Source organism: Telopea speciosissima, chromosome 5, assembly GCF_018873765.1.
Source record: "Telopea speciosissima isolate NSW1024214 ecotype Mountain lineage chromosome 5, Tspe_v1, whole genome shotgun sequence".
In the NCBI taxonomy this organism is placed as follows: Eukaryota; Viridiplantae; Streptophyta; class Magnoliopsida; order Proteales; family Proteaceae; genus Telopea; species Telopea speciosissima.
In genome coordinates this window covers 69319685-69338112 of record NC_057920.1, presented here as the reverse complement: position 1 = coordinate 69338112, position 18428 = coordinate 69319685, and the positions used below count along the sequence as shown (strand labels likewise).

The 18428-nt window shown below is 38.6% G+C and overlaps 2 protein-coding genes across 2 annotated transcripts; both read left to right on the top strand.

The window, feature by feature from the left end:
* The first annotated feature begins 620 nt into the window (after positions 1–620).
* Positions 621–8645, top strand: LOC122660792. The gene is made up of 2 exons (XM_043856024.1): positions 621–681; positions 8092–8645. The coding sequence occupies exon 2, from the start codon at positions 8131–8133 to the stop codon at positions 8431–8433; it is 303 nt and encodes a 100-aa protein (XP_043711959.1). The 5' UTR covers positions 621–681; positions 8092–8130; the 3' UTR covers positions 8434–8645.
* A 2087-nt stretch (positions 8646–10732) lies between these two features.
* On the top strand, positions 10733–18400 carry LOC122660789 (probable arabinosyltransferase ARAD1). The gene is made up of 3 exons (XM_043856020.1): positions 10733–11381; positions 15181–15428; positions 17774–18400. Exons 1-3 carry the CDS (start codon positions 10772–10774, stop codon positions 18323–18325), a joined length of 1410 nt encoding a protein of 469 aa, XP_043711955.1. The 5' UTR covers positions 10733–10771; the 3' UTR covers positions 18326–18400.
* The last annotated feature ends 28 nt before the right edge of the window (positions 18401–18428 follow it).

Below are 18428 nucleotides of genomic sequence, written 5' to 3'. Positions count from 1 at the left end.
TTTTTTATTTCAGTAAATTTTCTAATTACTTTTAGTATTTAAAAAAAAAAAGAAACTAATCTTGGTCATTAGAAGTTTACAACACGAACTTTGTAATCTTTATAGGTCGCTTTAATTCTGCCCTTCAGAGTCCAACCACTATTCACTTTGGCGCCTTGCCCGAGCGGGGGTAAAGCAGTCAATGCGGCACGCCTTGTGTCTGCACAGCATAGGCAGGACAGGGTAACGCACCGTAGAAGATCTGGATCCAAGGAGATCACATCTATTAATAGGTGAACTTCCTCATGCTTACAAATTAGTGTTCGTCAATCCTTAGGAAGTAGTGTGTTACGTGCAAGATAATCTAGAAATAAAATAAAATAAAAGTGAGAAATAATAGGGAAAAAAAGAGGAAGAGAGAAAAAGAGAATATGTTTTACAAATGAAGCAATGGTGTGTGGTTTGGGTGAGGAAGCCTACCTTATCTCTAAGAGATAAATTAAAGATTTAATTTCCGATGAGTGACATCACTAACAACAGAATCGTTCGAATCTTATACAAATACGTCACCTATTATTTATTATAGAAGCATCGTACGTCAAATCTTATATACGAATCTTATACGATACATATACATCTTACTTCCTCCATTGACTCCTCTCTCAACTCCCGCAGACTCGAAAACGGCTGCAGAACAGTGAGGTTCGTTCTCAGATCCCTCTCTTCCTTTTCCCTCTGAATCTTTATTGCTTGAATTATTTGAAGAAGATTAGTGATTCTTTTCTTCTTCCTATTAACGAGCTACTACGTCTTCAACATCGATATGACAACTTTCCTTTTGTGGGTGGTTACTGTGATTGAATTGAGTGTGAATTTTCTGGGTCTTATGTTGTCGCGAGATCTGCTTAAATGAGGGGAAATCTTTTGTTTTTTATCTTTTCTTGAGTTACTTCTGTTCAATGTAATATTTTGATGGGTTCCTGAATCTTGTAGTTTATTGTCGAGTTCGTATGTGCTTAATATTTGGTTATTCTAGTTTAACGAAAGAAAATTTCTTTTTGGCTGAATTCTCTGTTTATTCTGTAGTTTTTTTGTTTTTTATTTATGCTTGAGATTTCACCTTTTGAAGATTCATAGACAGTTGGGAGATGGGACTAAGCCCTATATGATTGTCAAATGATGTGTTTGGAATTAGTTGGGAGATTTTCTCTAATGCTTGGTGCAGGTTTTGGAACTGATGTATTGATCTTGTGAGAGTATGAGACGAGCGAGTGTTGGATATATGCTTGCGGGTAATAGTTATATGGTGGGTTAAGTTGTTGGAGATCTGCAATAGAAAAAATTGCAGGGAAAGTTGTGATGGATTTTCAACAATCAATTTCAGGGTGACGCCACAAGTAACCATGTATTAACTTAGATCATTATAAGCTGTAATTGGATATATGCTTGCGGGTAATAGTTATATGGTGGGTTGAGTTGTTGGAGATCTGCAATAGAAAAAATTGCAGGGAAAGTTGTGATGGATTTTCAACAATCAATTTCAGGGTGAGGCCACAAGTAACCATGTATTAACTTAGATCATTATAACCTGTAATGTAATAGAGGGACATAGTCAAAGGTCATTATTTTTAGTTGTGTGTTTTAGTGGATGCATTCTAGATGAGGTCTCTAAAAGGGTTGTTGCTGGGTAATTGGCTGGGGCATTCTTGTTAGAGACAATTTTTATTTCAAGATAAATGTCTTTGTAGCAGGGTGGTGCTCTCCACTGTTCACGGTTTTCTTCTAGTCTAGGTTTCCTTGGTTTATATGCTTCTACTAAATGGAGAAGATGGGTGCATGGTCGTTACAGTTTTCCCATTGTATTGGTACTTCACCCCTTAGATGCTTGTGTTTCTTGTCTTTAAATTAGAAGCTAATAACTCTTGATAATATTGATATGAATTTTATCAATGTGTACTAGAAACTATCTATTGTTATTTTGTTTCTGGAATGCTTGTTGATATTCTTCCCCGTATTGCTCACTGATATATAGGCATGGTCCCCTGTAGTAGCCTGTTGGTAGCTTGCTAATGCTACTACAAGCATGTGCATGCCAGTGAACCTCGGCACACTTAGGGGTGTTGAATTAGCCAAAGAGGCTGGCCATTCCATGTCACTATAGTCTATAGATCCTCCACTTTGGTCATCAATGTAAAACTTTTGTTTGAAGTTGGCAAGTAGGTGTATTGTCTGATGCTGAATCTCTAAATGTTGTGACTGGTCCTTTAATGTGTTTAAATCTCAGACCTAGAACAATTTCTCGAAAGCATTTAGGAGCTGTCTTTCTAATATCAGAGACATTTTAATTTATAATTGAAGTATGAATAGTTGGTCGGGCAAGATAGTAATTTCTTGACATCAGACTTAGATTTTGCAGTTAAAAGATCAGTAATGAGTTGGAAAATTAATCATTTTCTAATAGTGGAAGACCCAAAGAAAAGGCTGTAATTGTGGAACTGGCATGATTGCTACAATTTCCATCTAAAACCATGTGCCACTTCCATGCTTTCAAATGGATATTTCCGTGGATCTCAAGTTACAAGTTTATGCAAGATTATATTTTCAAGGCAGTGTGGGTATTACTTTACAACCCTTGAACTTTTTCTGGTTATGATTGAACCCAAAGTGCACCGCTGGTTCTCTGTAAAATTCTTACTTTGAGTTGTCTTTTGGGGGGGGGGGGGGGGAATCACTCATAAGGTAAAAAAAAGGCCTTTAATCATACTAAACTATTTCATGCTAAGTGGCCTCCATGAAGCACATACAAATGCCAACAAAGGAAGGAGCAAGGGTCGCCACTAGAGATGCTGCATATTAGAATACATATCCATATCCAGTCCAAGATCAAAGAGAGCCTGCTGGAGATTGATACTGAGATTGAGCATTTTCCCTGCCCGAAGAGATCGTCTGCCTTGGTATAGTTGGGAAGCTTTGGAAATAATGTTAGCACACGGATAACCTTGTTTCTTGCAGTCTGAATTTCCAGACCGGCATAGAACATAATTTCTTAGGGAATAGTAGAATTAGTGGCCAACCACAAGTTAAGGGGTGTACCTATGAGGCTATGACCTACACAAGCTGAACTATTGACTCAGTCCCTTCAATCTAAATTCCTAGAAATCCCAATTGCAGCACAATCATGGTAGAAGAAGACATTAATGTTAGGGTGTCTTTGCAGCAATTGTATATAGGGACTAATTGTTACAACTGCTTATCCCAAAATCTCGAGCTGTTAAGTAAGGGACAACGACAATGTATATCAATCCCCATCCCCCTGCACGTGTAGCGTGTGCACACATGGTCCTGCACTCACATGGAAACACCATCACGTGGCACCGAAGGGAGAAAGTGTCGTGTAGCATGTACACACATGGTCCTGAACCTTATTACACTCCCAGGGATTGAACACTCGACCTCCCTGCTTTGATACCATATTACAATTGCTTATTCTATAAGCTCGAGCTATTAAATAAGGGCAACAACAATATATATCAACACCCCCGCATGTGTAGTGTGTATACACGGTAGTGCACGTGACATGCACTCATGCAGAAACAACATCACGTGGCACCAAGGAGAAAGTGTCGTGCAACATGTACGCACACGATCCTACATCCTATTACACTTCCCAGGGATTGAACACTCGACCTCTTTGCAATACCATGTTATAACCGTTTATTCCTAAAGCTTTAGCTTTAGGAATAAACGGTTGTAACACTAATACTATTCTATAGTCAGGTTCTACGGTCTTTTGTACTTCTTCCTGTTGTTGATGTTGTACTATTAGTGCTTGTTTGGCTAAAGCTTCTTGGGCTTCAACTTTTTGCTTATGGAGGACAACTGATGGTGGTGATGGGGGTTAAAAAGGTCAAGCCTGACAAGATTATTACGAATTTTGAATCTTTAAGCTGATGCGCTACATTAGGGCGTCCCCCGGAAGCAACATGCTACCTAGGGCATCCCCTGGAAGAGATCTTCTATAGTTTGACCCGGATGTAGTGAATAGTGAGCAACAGTAGCTAGGGTGTCCGCCGCAAGCAACGTGCCACTTCGACAAGTAGGCAAGGGTTCTCACACCATGGACGAGTGCGGGTAAATAAGCTAGTTCAAAAGCATAGGATTAAATTAGCATCTTGGAACATAGGATCTTTGATGGGTAAGAATCTGGAATTGATAGATGTTATGAGGAGAAGAATGATTAACATGGTTTGTATTTAAGAGATTAGATGGAAGGGTAAAAAAAATAAGGAGTTGGGTGACTTCAAACTTTGGTATGCAGGGGAATAAAAGTAATTGAAGTAGAGTGGGCATAGTAGTGAATAAAGATTTAAAAAATGATCTGGTGGATGTTAAAATATTTGGGGATAGAATTATATCCATCAAGCTTGTGTTGGAGAAAGAGGTTGTCAATATAATTAGCACTTATGTACCCGAAGTTGGATTGGATGAAAGTAGTAAGAAACAATTTTGGGACTATATGATGGTTTAGTGTAAGGTTTTAGTCAAGGAGAAAAGATTATTATAGGGGAAGATCTGAATGGACATGTTGGGAGAGACCGTAGAGGCTATGAAGGAGTAAAGGAGGGTATGGTTTTGGAGAGAGGAATGGAGGAGGGGACTTCAGTTTTAGATTTTTCTGTGGCTTATGATTTATCCATAGTAAACACATACTTTGAAAAGAGAAAGGGTCATTTAGTTACATTCAAAAGTGGGCATCATAGTAGCCAAATAGGTTCTTTCTAACTAGGAGGACCGATAGGTTGTTATGTAAGGATTGTAAGGTTATACCGGAGGAGGGCCTAACCACTCAACATAGATTATAGTTCTTGGATATGTGTCTCATTACACTGAACTGTAAAAAAGGTGAGATTATTTGCCCTAGGGTAAAGTGGTGGAACTTAAGAGGAGAAAATCTGGAATCATTTACTGATAAATTGGTCAAACAAGGAAGGTGGGACTTTGATGGAGAAACTAATACGATGTGGAACGAGATGACTACTTTGTATTAAGAAGGTTGCTAAAGATGTCCTCGGTGAATCGAAAGGAAAACGTTATTCATGTAAGGAGAGTTGGTGGTGGAAAGATGATGTTCACAGCCATTAGGGCTAATAAAGCTAGTTTTTAGACATGGGGAAGTACTAAGGATGTAGAGTATTTAAAAAGGTATAAAATTTCCAGAAATGAAGCTAAGAAGATTATGGGAAAAGCAAGGGCGAAGAAATATGAGGATCTCTATAACAATTTGAGTACAAAGGAAGCGGAAAAACTATTTATAAGGTATCCAAAATGAGGGAAAGGAAGATTGGAGATTTTGACCATGTTAGATGCATTAGAAGTGAGGATGATAAAGTACTAGTAAGTGATGAGGACATTAGGAGAGATTAAAAAATTATTTCTTCAGCTTACTAAATGAAGACACTTCGAGTAGTAGTGTCCCGGAAGGTTGTACTACTCATCAAAACAACACATGTCATATTTTATATATATATATATACAGGGAGAAAGAACTCTACTTGGTCTTGTAGGGGGGCATTTTCCACGCAGGCGTTCTTTTTACCGTTGGATTAGGTCTATCCATTTAAGACCCTTGATATAATGAAGGGAATAAAAAAAGACCAATTCAATTAAATAATTGATCAATTTGTATATGAAAATTACTTGTATAGGTAACCGATTGTCATGGAATTAAGGTTTACCATAAAAACTGATTTAATTATGTCAAGATTCTCTCCCATAAAATTAAGGCAAATAAAAAAAAATCAATTCAATTAAATAAGGTAGCTAGATATAAGGCAATAAAAAACTCTCTCTCTCTCTCTCTCTCTCTTGTTTAGAAACTGGACAAGAGAGAGAGAGAGAAAGGTAGTAGATAAGGTAGTAGCATTGGTCAATACAAGGAAAACATCTTCTTCAAAATCCTTCCAAATTCTTCCATGATCCTTGCTGTTTAAATGGGGTAGATAATTATCTCTCTTCAAAAATTCCTTATCTTTATTGTCAAACTATATCTCCTTAACTTTTCCACGTTTCTTGCCAAAAAATCCTTCTTTATTCTCAATGATATCTCCACCCCCTCTCTCTCTCTTGCTCCGATAAATGACAAACTGCGAGAAAGTCGTTTGAGATGGCATGACCATGTACAACGGAGATCTTTAGATGCTCCAGTACGGGGGAGTGATTTGATTCAAATTGAAGGAGCTAAAAGAGCTAGGGGCAGACATAAAATGACTTTGGGAGTGGTGAGGAAAGACAAGCATAGCTTAGGCCTTGTATGATGTATGGCTTTAAATAGAGCTGATGGAGGGTAAGGATCCAAGTAGCGGACCCCATTTTGTTGGATAAGGCTGATTTGTTATGGTTGTTGAATCTTTAAGCTGAAGATGCACCTCTCCCCCCGGCTTCTAGAAGCTATGGTGCCTCTGGCACAAAATATTCCAAACCAAATATATTTTTCTGTGTATGCCATAAGCTAAATTCTGAGAATCCCTAGAAACAGAAGCGCTAGAATCCAAACATGTGTGGCATGTCTGGAAGCTCAGCCAAATATGCCCTTAGTATGTGTAGCTCCTTTTCTTTCCTATTAATAAAATTTTGTTATTCATGAAAATATCAGTTTTTGATTATCTCACACAATTTGGGGCCATTATTGTTTGGCAAAAAATGAATAAAAAAGAAAAGTACGAATATTCTGCTTCTCTAGTTGTTTGTTTGTCAGTGAAAAAGAAAAGGAATATTCTTCTTTCTAATTTGAAATCCTCTTGGGAATGGTGAATTTGTTTCTTTCTTTTCACAAAGTTTCTTTCCAAAATTGAAGATTTTAAAATTTTATTTTTTGACTTTTCTTTTCTTGATTCTTTTTTTCTTTTGTAATCATTTCCTGCCTGACAAACACAGCCTGAGGTAAGTTTTCAAGACATTTAAAATGCATTTCCTTGTTACTAAGAGGCTAATTAACATGCCCACTGACTGAGGGCCTAATTGATATGCCCTTCAATCATGGATTAATGAATATTATCTTAAAAAAAAATGAATAAATATCTGTCATCCTCCATTAATTCCTACTGGATGGGTTAACCATCCAGTTTTTTATGTCTCCCAAAAAGCTGGATGACACAAATGGTTGTCTGGATTTGGCCCATTTTGGTATAATAGCTAGACTACCCTGAAAGCATATCTGGGGGATTATTTGCCAGTCTGAGCCATTGGGGTCAGTCCAGGTTTTACAAAACTGGTTCAAACCCAATGAAAATTGAAATGTATGATAGTGGCTAAGAAATTAATTAAAAGCCACCCAGTATCTTTCTCTAAATGGGCAATCACATGCACAAGATCAAGACTGCAACCACTATTGTTGATCTTCTTATATTTGTGTGAGCAAGCCACCATGCAAAGATGAGTGAAGCTGGGAATGTGGTTCTTGTACTCACTGACATTTTATGCATTGTCAATGCGAGAATTCCCTTTTAATCTGAAAATTTGCTTTTGGACAGAATCATAATCTTTTCTGCAGTGCATGCCTGATGACTGCTTATGCTTAAATTGATTTTAACAATCAAGCTGGCATGTTGGAGAGGTTTCTTCCCCTCCCCCCTCCATTTGAACTTATTTAATTTCATTAATTCAAGAATAGAAAATAATGAATATTAAAAAAATAACTATTTCTTTTGTCTTCCCCTTGTGTGAAAGCATGTTATGTAGTGCTGCTTTTCTTTTTCCTCTTGTTCATCGAGACTTGGATGCATTACTGTTGTGTTTGCAAGGCAGGTCACTACTTTATGTTTCACATTCTTTTAATTACGGTTTCTCAAGGGAGATTGTTTGTTGGATATATCTTGTGACAATGGTATGACTTGCTTTCTACAAAACCTACAACCAAAGTACATAACAGTGTTGTGCAGCACACGGTTGTATTCTTTTTTCATGGCTGGTTTATTTTGTTCTATGACTTGTTCCATTGTCCTCTGTAAGGAATGTAAATATGCTTTCTATCTGATTTCCACATTGCCCAGAAAAAGAAATTTATACTCTTGTTTCTGATAATTTGTTTTCTTTTTCTATGCATGTTGATTCCAGCAAAGCTAGTTTACAGTTCGTGGTGCTCCAAGATCTACGATGAGTCTTGCTTGTCTTGTTTGCCATAGTGTCGAAAGTCCCTCCCATTCTTTTAGGAGTTACTCTGTTTCAAGTTCAGATAATGAGGGCCGATGTTCTTTAATTGTCAATTGCTTGAACAGGAAGTCATCTCTTGGACCAGAGGCACCAAGTAGCATGATCACATCATCCAAGGTAGCCCCACACCCAATTATGACCAACAGTCAGGGAGTCACAGGAACCCCAAGGCTAGTGCGGAGCCGTGCTGTCAGGAGGGACATTGTGAGAGACTGGAACTTTGATGAAATAGTGATGGAGCGTTAATCTACATCATTGCCAGAGTAGAATGGTAGAGCTTTCTTAGTTAGATTGAAATAGAAGTTAGAACTCACTTTTTTCTTTGGTAATTTGAGCATTTTGTGCATATTTATTGCATTTGTGTACCCTGGTCCATATTTGTGCAATGCATGGGCAGAGACTATTATCTCCTCAAAACTGTACAGGTACTGATGGCTGGAGTAGCTTAGCTTGTTTCATGTTTTCTCTCTCTGTCTCTCTCTTAATTTTAATTTCTCCCTTTAGTTCTTGAATCTTTATTCTTTGTGCTCAGAACCGTGCCACATTTTACTAAGCTTCTTGAGGCCATGGGGACTGTTGAAAAATTACAGGGCAGGAATTGTTTTTCATAGTTTTAACTCATACTCCCATTATTTTCCTTGTGGGATAGAGGCCGGCACGCGATAGCCTAATAGACGTCTCCTCACATTCCCTGTCTTCTCCCATCCTTAAAAGGATATGGATGTGAATCGAATTCGGATTTTTGATTATCCATTTACATCCCTGACTTGACCTTCTTTCCCACGACAGATATGATTCACTCTCAATCCATGTCTTTCAATTGTTGTAGTCTCATGGTTCTCATTCCCTCATCTTTTAAGAACTTATTGAAATTTCAAAAACCCTCAAGATCATTAGTTATTTAAATTTTTATTATTAGTTGGATATCTATTTGGATCGACTAAAAGAAGGGAGAGAGAGAATAAAAAGATAAATAAGCACGCGCTTTTGCATAAAGAGCAAGTTAAACAAGATTTCCCACAAAACGAAAAGGAGAAATTATGTGAGCTACCGGTTTGAATCAAAGGTTCCAGTCTATCAGAATGTAGCTGGCCTAACCAACGATGCCAGTCTACAAATTATTTGAGAAAAATAAAATCCGAATAGGATAAAACCAGATAAGAAGAACAAGTTGAACTAGAAGAAGAAAGAGAAGATAATCTCTTTTGTTGTTCAAACTCCATTGCCCCTTCGTCATCACTATCCTGGTGCTCATGCATGCAGTCCTAAATCACACATCCATTAGAGAAAATTATTAACATAACTGTCATCAACCCGTTGAGAAATTGAAATAAAAGTACGCTTAGGAACCAGGAATACATTTATTAACTCAAGAGGATAAGAAGAAGAAGTAGACGAAGAAAGATTATTAATACCAAAAATGGCTAGGTTATCATCATTGACAGGAATAATTACTTTTTCAACTATCAGTGTAAGGTCTATAAACCACATTAGAAGAAAAGACAAATATGATTAGCAGCACCAAAGTTAAGAATCTACAATGGAGTAAGGGGTGTCCATCCGTCGGTTTGGGTTTTAGGGAAACTGAAACAGAACCAATAAGGATTTTTTGGTTTCAGCTCAGTTTTGGTATGGTTTGGTTTTGGTTTATGATAACGGGTTGATAGCGGTTTGGATTCGGTTAGGTATCAAATTTTTTTAAACAAGTTGGGTTCGGTTTGTGCCTATCTTCTTCTCTTTCTCTTTTCAACTACATAAAATATTTCATTAACCTCACACTTAAAAAGGAGATCAATGGAACAAGTATTGTTACAAATCATTTCCCTATTTTCATAACCTCATACTCATTGATTTGTAACAATTTTCCTTATAACCATAAATTTGCTCACTAATATTGAAATCAATTCAATTCAATTATTCATAACCTTATATTCAAATTTTTTTATCGGTTTCATTTGATTCGGTTTTTGGTTTGTTATCGATAGGTCCAATGTGGTCTGGTTTTCAACCGATCCCATCATACCCCAGCCCAAAACCAATCCAATAACGATTGGTTCGGTTCTGTCTCGGATTTTTTCGATCGATTTCAGTCAGTCTTAACGGTTGGGGCTAGGACTTGACACCCTAGAGTATAATAAAAACAGAAACAGAAAACCTTACCAAACAGACCAATTGCTGAAAATGCAAAATAAAAAACAGTTAGTCCTGACTCCTGATATTCTATTACAGTAACTACTTTTTAGTTATTTAAATTAATTTAAAATTATTTTTATTATTTTAAATCATAATTTGGGCTGATATCGTGGTTCAAGCCTAACTCACAACATCAGATGTTTTTTTTATTGGGTTTCAAAATAGCTTCATTCCTAATTTGGTAAAAACCATTTTACCAGATTTCGATTTAGGATTAGCATATAAGAACTGTTTAATATAAATGATTCGTTTCTAATTTCTACCCACTTTAAAATGAATCAGAACCGTAACCCCTTTGTGTTCATTCGACCTGATACTTCTAGTTCCAACATCTGCCATTGAAGGCATACAGAGAACCAAGGCTGCAAAGAGCAACACTCTCCCCTGTGCTATGCCTTCTCTCTTACTCTCATTCTCCATTCTCTGTGTTCTATCAGTCTCTCTCTTCTTCCTCTTCTTCGCAACACATAAACAATACTTTACTCCCCCTGCACCTCTCATTTCCTCTAGCAAAATCCCCCAAAATCCCAACCAATGCATCAGAGTCTACGTTGCAGAGCTCCCCAGATCACTCAATTACGGTTTGTTAGACAAATATTGGACCATGAAAGGTGATTCCAGACTCGGCAGCGATGTCGACAATGAACTACGCTCTGAGCTTTCTTCGAAAGGGAAGCTCGAATTCCCTTTATATCCGGAGAACCCATTGATCAAGCAGTACAGTGCGGAGTACTGGATCTTGGGTGATCTGATGACTACCGAGGAATTTAGAGAACGGTCTTTTGCGAGGAGGGTTTTTAAGGTTGAGGAAGCTGATGTTATATTTGTGCCGTTCTTTGCGACCCTTAGTGCAGAAATGCAATTGGGTATGGCGAAGGGGGCGTTCAGAAGGAAAATTGGCAATGAGGATTATGAGAGGCAGAAGCAGGTGGTGGACTTGATTCATGGTACTGATGCTTGGAAACGTTCTGGTGGCAGGGATCATGTCTTTGTGTTGACGGGTATCTCATTCTTTTCTATTCTGGTTTTTAATTAATTTATCTCTTTTAATGATTACAAATGGTTGACATGGTCGTTGTGTTCTGAATGTTGTGATCTCTTTCTCTGTGTTAGTTATGCCTATGACAATTTATTAGTTGGTTTTGGAAAAAAGCTTGTATGGTGGCTTTTGTATCTTTTATTTGGGTTCCTGTTTTTGAAAGCTTTGTTGACAAAGGAACTGTCTTTCGGCCACTGGAGCCATTCCATGGTTCCTCAGATGTGCATTTTCCTGCTTTTGTGTTTATTTTAGCTTGCTTTGTATCACTGATGCCTGATTTGTATTATGTGAGTCAGTGGGTTATATCTGGGTTTTATGTGTCTCAATGATTTTTTGAAGAAAGAGACTTTCTTTCACCTGCTAGCCGCTTTGTAGTTCCATGGGACTCATATTTTTCATTCCTTGTCTCTATATTTGTTTGCCATTGTTATTTCTTCATCTCTATGCATCTCCCAACTAAAGTTCACCCCATAATTTTTACCTTCAGAAGGCGCCACTTACATGTAAGCTGTAAAGTCAGCCCTAAGAAACGTGGAAGGATAGTGGCTAATGGTAACTGTTGTAAAACCCAGGTCAGAAAAACTCATGTTTCTCTCTGCCAATTACACTTGAGAAAAAAGGGGAAACAAGAAAAAGAGAAACGGAAAGAACATATTCTTTTGCGTGATACAACTCTCAGTTACACTTACATAACTAATCTTATTCAAGATAGAAGTAAATGTATGTATTTTCCTTGACTGCATTGATTCCTTTAATTTGAAGGCACAAGATTCTGTCTAGGAACTCATTTTTTTCGTTCTCAGTGAAGGAATGCTCCTTTCTTTCTTTGGACCTTGATCGCAAGTACTAATTCAATGAAGAAGATGGCCTTTAACAATGACCTTTCATGCCCTTTACCAGACCCTCAAGTAATTTTTGCAATTGCCAATTGCCTGGGATCTTTGGTATTCAAAATGTATCAATAAAGAAGAGGCCATTGCATAGTTTTTTCAGGCAGCAGTGCACCCAACCAGTGATTGCCAAGGTGGCTATGTTCTTGGCCATTGTTTAGGTCTATAATAAGTAATTGTTTTTTAATTATATAAAGGACCGAAATTGTTTGTTTAATTATATTGAGGACGGAAATTGTTTGTTTAATTATATTAAGGACTAAGTTTCTTTTCATCCATGGTGAAGAGAGAACCTCTTCATCCAGGTGATCTGATCCTCCGAATGGACTGAGAGAGGGTATTTCAGACCTTCATAAATAAGGGGTGGGAGCTAATGACGGCGTTAACTATTCCAAGAGTCTAATCATAGTGTCAAATCACCGTTAGGATGGTGAGAGTAATTTGAGCAGAGAGACCAGGAGGGGGCAAGGAGGGAAGCAATACGAGAAGCATGAACCTCTTTGACTCTGGTTTCGATGTGGCAGCAGAAGGCAGCCCGATGGGAATTGATGCGAGAGTGCACTTCAGCATGCTTGGAAGAGGAGTTTAGACCTCTGATATTCCAAATGCCCCTGATTCATTAGAAAGGGTGGGGAGGTTGCAGCAAAAGAGCCTCACAGGGCTGGGGCTAAGAAAGTGAAGGCGGGACATGGTTGGGTTGATCTTATGGCGCCGCCAGTATTGCCAGATAGGGGAACAATGGTCGGCAATGGAACCAGGGGGTTAGATGTGCAGCATGACGGTGGTAGAATGGGTTTTAAAGTTGGAAGTGGCAAGAGATGAGGAAGGTCCCTGCCAAGTTCCAACAACGGGAGCGAGGGGAGCGCTGTTGGGCAAAGGAGATGGCAAAATTGGCTGGGTTATCAGATCGGAAGAGCCTGAGACCATGCTCGCAGGGGATGAGGGGCTTGAAGGAGGGCCAATGTGGGGGGGGGGGGGGCGCAGCAGGGTAAACCAGCCCAGTAGCTTGAAGGGCCTGGTCAGGGCCCAACACATATTTAACCCAACCCAAGGGTTCTTTCCACTAAAATAAGCCCAATTTTGTGTTTTATCTGCATCATAACAAGGCTCGAGCTTTTTGAGTGAAGTTATTCTTTTGCATTTTTTGGTTAATCTAAGTGATCCTCCTTTCAGAAACAATTCATCTGGACCACTTGGATTTCCTTTGCAATCTCCTTCTTATGGCCTGCTTATAAAATTACAACTTCACAATTTACCAATTTGAAGAGGATTGCACTTGTGTAATTGTTCCCTATGCTCCTGTCTAGATCGATGCGTCACCTTCTTATTCTTTTGCTTATGCTTTAGAAGCCTGCTTCTATTTTCTGAATAGATATTGGCAGAGTTGGATCATTTCCCCTACTGTGGAAAGCCCTAATTGATTTTTAGTTGGTGGAAGAGGGTTTAGTTGAAGAAGCAGGTTTTATGAGATCTGCTTTGTTTTGCTATCATCTGGTGTCTCTGGAAGGGAGAGAAACAGGAGAATTCGGTGTCAAATCTCTGGCTGTAGAAGGGTTCTGAAAATTCTTCTTTTACCCACCTTATTGGGCTTCCATCCAATGCTTTTCTCATACAGCTTTCCTGTTGAACTTGATTTAGTTTGATCTTCTGATGAGCAGTAACCTTACTTGTAATTTAACTAATCACTTCTCTTCTATCTGATCTGTCTTTTTCTTTTCATTATAAAATCTCATCTTATCTCCAGAAGGGAAAAAGATGTTTGAAAAGGAAATTGGAATTGATATCTTTATATCATATTTACCGGACTTCTGAGCCCCCCTCAGCTGCCCAAGTCGCTTGATGTTGGTTATGTGCTGAGGCGACCAGATTGATCGCCTCATCATGATATTTTGAAAAACAGTGGGAGGGAAAAGTAAAAAAGCAGTAAATGCCGCTTTGGTGATTATCAACCCAAAGAGTAGGGTTGTATAGAGAACTATTCTTGCTTTTCTCTTCAAGAACTTTAGAGATGTTTGCTTTGTCATTGATGTCTGAGTGTTTTCTTGTGGTGCCTGTGGTCAAGGTTTTGGAGGCAGTTGAAGGTGACCATGGGAGGGAAACTTAATTCAAGATGAGATTCCATTATGTTCGTTCTGAATCAGTCTTGCACCTTTGTGTGTGATTCACATCTTCGTGGATGACGGTGTTTGGCAGGCAGTTTTTTGTTCATCCAAACTAGCTCTTGTTCCCACCTGTCTCATGATGAACAAAGTTATTTTATGGTAGTTTAAATTTGTGTGAAATGAATATTCTATTATTTGTTTCATCAATGATGTAGTCTCATTTCTTAGAAAGGATTCTGGTTGGGTGCTCATTTTTTCTACATCTCCTGTTTACCATAAATGTGCTGCCTCTTATATTATGTATTTTAGTGTGTTTTTTTTAAAAAAAAAAACTTTTCCTGTAAAAAGGTTTTCATTTTTTGTTTAATCTGTACATCCTTTAGAAGAGGCTTTCATCTCTTTGCAGTCAATTACATTTCCATCTATTAAAGACATACAACATCTCACTAACTTCTTTTCTGAGAGGTAACTTCTCCTTCTTCCCTTTTTTTTATATAAAAATAGTAAGATACACATCCATTGCATGCACACGAGGTCTTGAGCTCTTATTCTATTATTCTTCAATGGCTAAAATAAATACTGGATATTGTTTTAATCATGGTCTATTCTCTTCTTTTTTTTTTAGAGGCATCTTAAATTTGTTCTACAATTAATGAATGCAAAAATATTATTGCATTATCTATCTGCCAAAAATCAAGCAAGTCGTAGTAGCTTATGTTTCAGTCTCTGGATTGTCAGGTTGTGTTAAACTTGAAGCATTCTTTGACAGACCCAGTTGCAATGTGGCATGTTAGAGCTGAGATAGCTCCAGCAGTTCTTCTGGTGGTCGATTTTGGTGGCTGGTATGGGCTTGACTCAAACACATCCAGTGACTCCAATATGATACAACATACCCAAGTTTCGCTGCTCAAAGATGTGATCGTGCCGTACACTCACCTACTACCTATACTGCACTTGTCGGAAAATCAGGATCGCCAGACTCTTCTTTACTTTAAAGGAGCCAAACATAGGCACCGGGTTAGCGTCCTTCCATTTCAGCTATTTTGGTTTTCAATTACATGTTGTGCTTGATCTTTTTTATTTTTTTGAAAGAATGAAAAATTCATTAATGAAGCACAGAGAATCTTTCCCCCCTCCCCCACCCCCCCAAAAAAAAAGAAAAAAAAGAAGGGAAAGAACAAGAAAGAATACAAGGAGAAAACTCAACAACAAAACAAAACAACGGACTAACCTACAACTTAATCAAGCTGAAGGGAAACCACGCAAAAAGCAACAAAGGACATAATCAGACCCAAACAAACAATCACTTGTATATAAAGTTGACCTTCTTCCCATTAGGATTATAGGGAGGAATGGGAGGAATCACCCAGCTCCCGCTTTGATTCTTATAGGCTGAGGAAAGACTCCCGGTCCAAAAAGGCACCATTAGATCCAAAAACTTCCCTACCATTGATGTCAAAAGCACCATCATCTGCAGTAGGTGGAGTGGTCACCATGTCCCCATTCGGATTATCAATTGGAACATCCTGAGCCTACTTGGGTTGGAGATCCAGATGAGTCAGCGAAGCTTGCAATGGACCTCCCAACACAGCCATCTCAGCATCCATCGATTTGACTTCATCCAACACAACATGGTGCCCATTAAGATCAATATAGATGGTGCCTCCCTCTACCATGAACCCATCTTTATCCACCAATTCATTCCCCATAGAACACGTATTATAAATACCTCCATCCATGGGGACCACAAGGGATGAAGAGGTAGTGTTGCCTACTACCACGCCTCCTCTAGAAGCCAACGAATTGCCACCTGGTCCTTCCTCAACGGTACTTGTTTTTTCCCTTTCTTTCCTTTCTCTTAGTAGAAGTCTGACCATTGACAGTCAAAGCTGTTGTAATACCTTCTTCTTGAATAAATGGTTGAATGGCTCGAAAACCCTCAGCTTCACACAAGGGTCACAATTCAAAATTTCTTTAACATGGTTGTACCACAGTTCACCTACCGGTGATCCACAATCAGAATAATCTTCGTCAAAACCACTCTTCTCAGCTCCATCTTCTGTGAAACTATCAATCTGGTTCCCCTCCATTGTAGGTTGGACTTCAACTTCCAACCCTTTATGACTGCTTGCCTCGGACACAAACGTTACTTGACGAGCTACCTCAGCTGACATGTGGACCCCTCTTAGATGAGTCGGCTTATGGATACGTCTGATACTTCTGCAATCCCCAGCGGACAAAAAGTGCTGAGACCCCACTCCACTGAGACCTTGATCAACCCTGCATGATGTAATGAGTCTATTAACCGTTAGAAGGTGTTCATTACCCATAGGTCCAAAACTTTTAAATGCAAGAGGTAGTATTCCATTCTGTGCATAACCTGCGTCAGTAGTCTTCTTGCTAAAAGAAGGAAGGGACTTGTCACAGGTAAAAACTACCTGCTGCTGGTCAGTAACATCACAGGTTATAGGCCCAGACATAGGGACATCATGAACATCAGAAAAAGTGTTGTCTCCCTCCGCACTAGCTTCCAGGGTAGAAAGGGAGGCAAATCGATTTGAATACAAACTTCTTGATTTTCATTTGATCAATTTTGATCTTAATTTTGACATAAACCAAAATTGATCAAATGAAAATCAAGAAGTTTGTATTTGAGGAGTGTATTTCTGTTAGAGCAACCCATATAATTTCAGCATTAGTTTTCCGTACCTGTTATTGATTAATTTCATATGCAAATGTTTCCATTTTTTTTTTTTTTTTTGAGTAATGGCATAATTTTGTGAAGTAAAATACCGCCACACTATTTTATTTGCAGATCTGCTTACATCCTTATCCAATCAGTTATTTTCTTTTTATCAAAGTTCTGAGAGCCCTCTGGAACCTGATTTGAACTTGACCTAATCTTTAAGATAACAGAATTTGTTACGAGAAAAAAAAAAATTAAAAGGGGACACCTAATGAGAAGTCTCTATATTGCAGTTAGCAATTGTAAAAAAGGGCGTACCCAGTGCACGAGGTTCCTGCCACTGCGGGTCTGGGGAGGGTCATAATGTATGCAGCCTTAACCCCGCATCACGGAGGGGCTGATTTCCGATTACACTTGGCAATTGTACATACTATTTTAGTTTTCATAAATCATACATGCAACTGTTTCATTGAGATCATGATCAGTGGTTAAAGGTGTTTTTTTTTGGGGGGGGGGGTGAATAGTGGTTGAAGGTATTGATGCAGCCAGCCAACCTAGATTTCAGATTAGGAATCAAAGATCAGATCGGCTGCAACACAGGCTCAGCTCTGAACCGTTCAGATCATGTCTTCTTATTTCCTTGACAATTCTCTAATAATAACTGCTCTTTTTACAGGGAGGCCTGGTTCGTGAAAAATTGTGGGACTTGTTGGCTAATGAACCTGGTGTTGTCATGGAAGAAGGTTTCCCCAATGCCACTGGCAGGGAGCAGTCAATAAAGGGGATGAGGACATCAGAATTCTGCTTGCACCCAGCTGGTGATACACCCACTTCATGCCGACTTTTTGATGCCATTCAGAGTCTTTGTATACCTGTGGTTGTTAGCGAAAATATTGAGCTTCCATTTGAAGGGATGGTGGACTACATGAATTTTTCAGTTTTTGTATCAGTGAATGATGCATTACAACCAAAATGGCTTGTGCACCGTCTAAAGATGTTCTCCAAAGAGCAGAAGAATGCATTCCGCCAAAATATGGCTCGTATTCAGCCAATTTTGGAGTATGATAATGGCTATCCAGGTGGTATTGGACCAGTTTCTCCAGATGGTGCGGTGAACCACATTTGGAAAAAGGTTCACCAAAAATTACCCATGATTAAGGAAGCAATTATTAGAGAAAAGAGAAAACCAAAAGATGCATTAGTTCCCCTTCGGTGTCATTGTACATGAATCTTTACGTCTAATGTACCTCTGTTTTTATTCTCTTCTAATGAAAAAGTTGAATGACAAACTGCTTTGGATGTATCTTTAGGTCATATGGTTCGGTAAAACA

What these genes read in the sequence shown, in the direction of transcription:
- LOC122660792 (XM_043856024.1), top strand. Translation starts at nt 8,131, where the DNA reads ATGAGTCTTGCTTGTCTTGTTTGCCATAGTGTCGAAAGTCCCTCCCAT.
- LOC122660789 (XM_043856020.1), top strand. Translation starts at nt 10,772, where the DNA reads ATGCCTTCTCTCTTACTCTCATTCTCCATTCTCTGTGTTCTATCAGTC. An exon ending in TCATGTCTTTGTGTTGACGG is followed by an intron (nt 11,382 to 15,180) that starts GTATCTCATTCT and finishes ATTCTTTGACAG; the next exon opens with ACCCAGTTGCAATGTGGCAT. An exon ending in GAGCCAAACATAGGCACCGG is followed by an intron (nt 15,429 to 17,773) that starts GTTAGCGTCCTT and finishes CTCTTTTTACAG; the next exon opens with GGAGGCCTGGTTCGTGAAAA.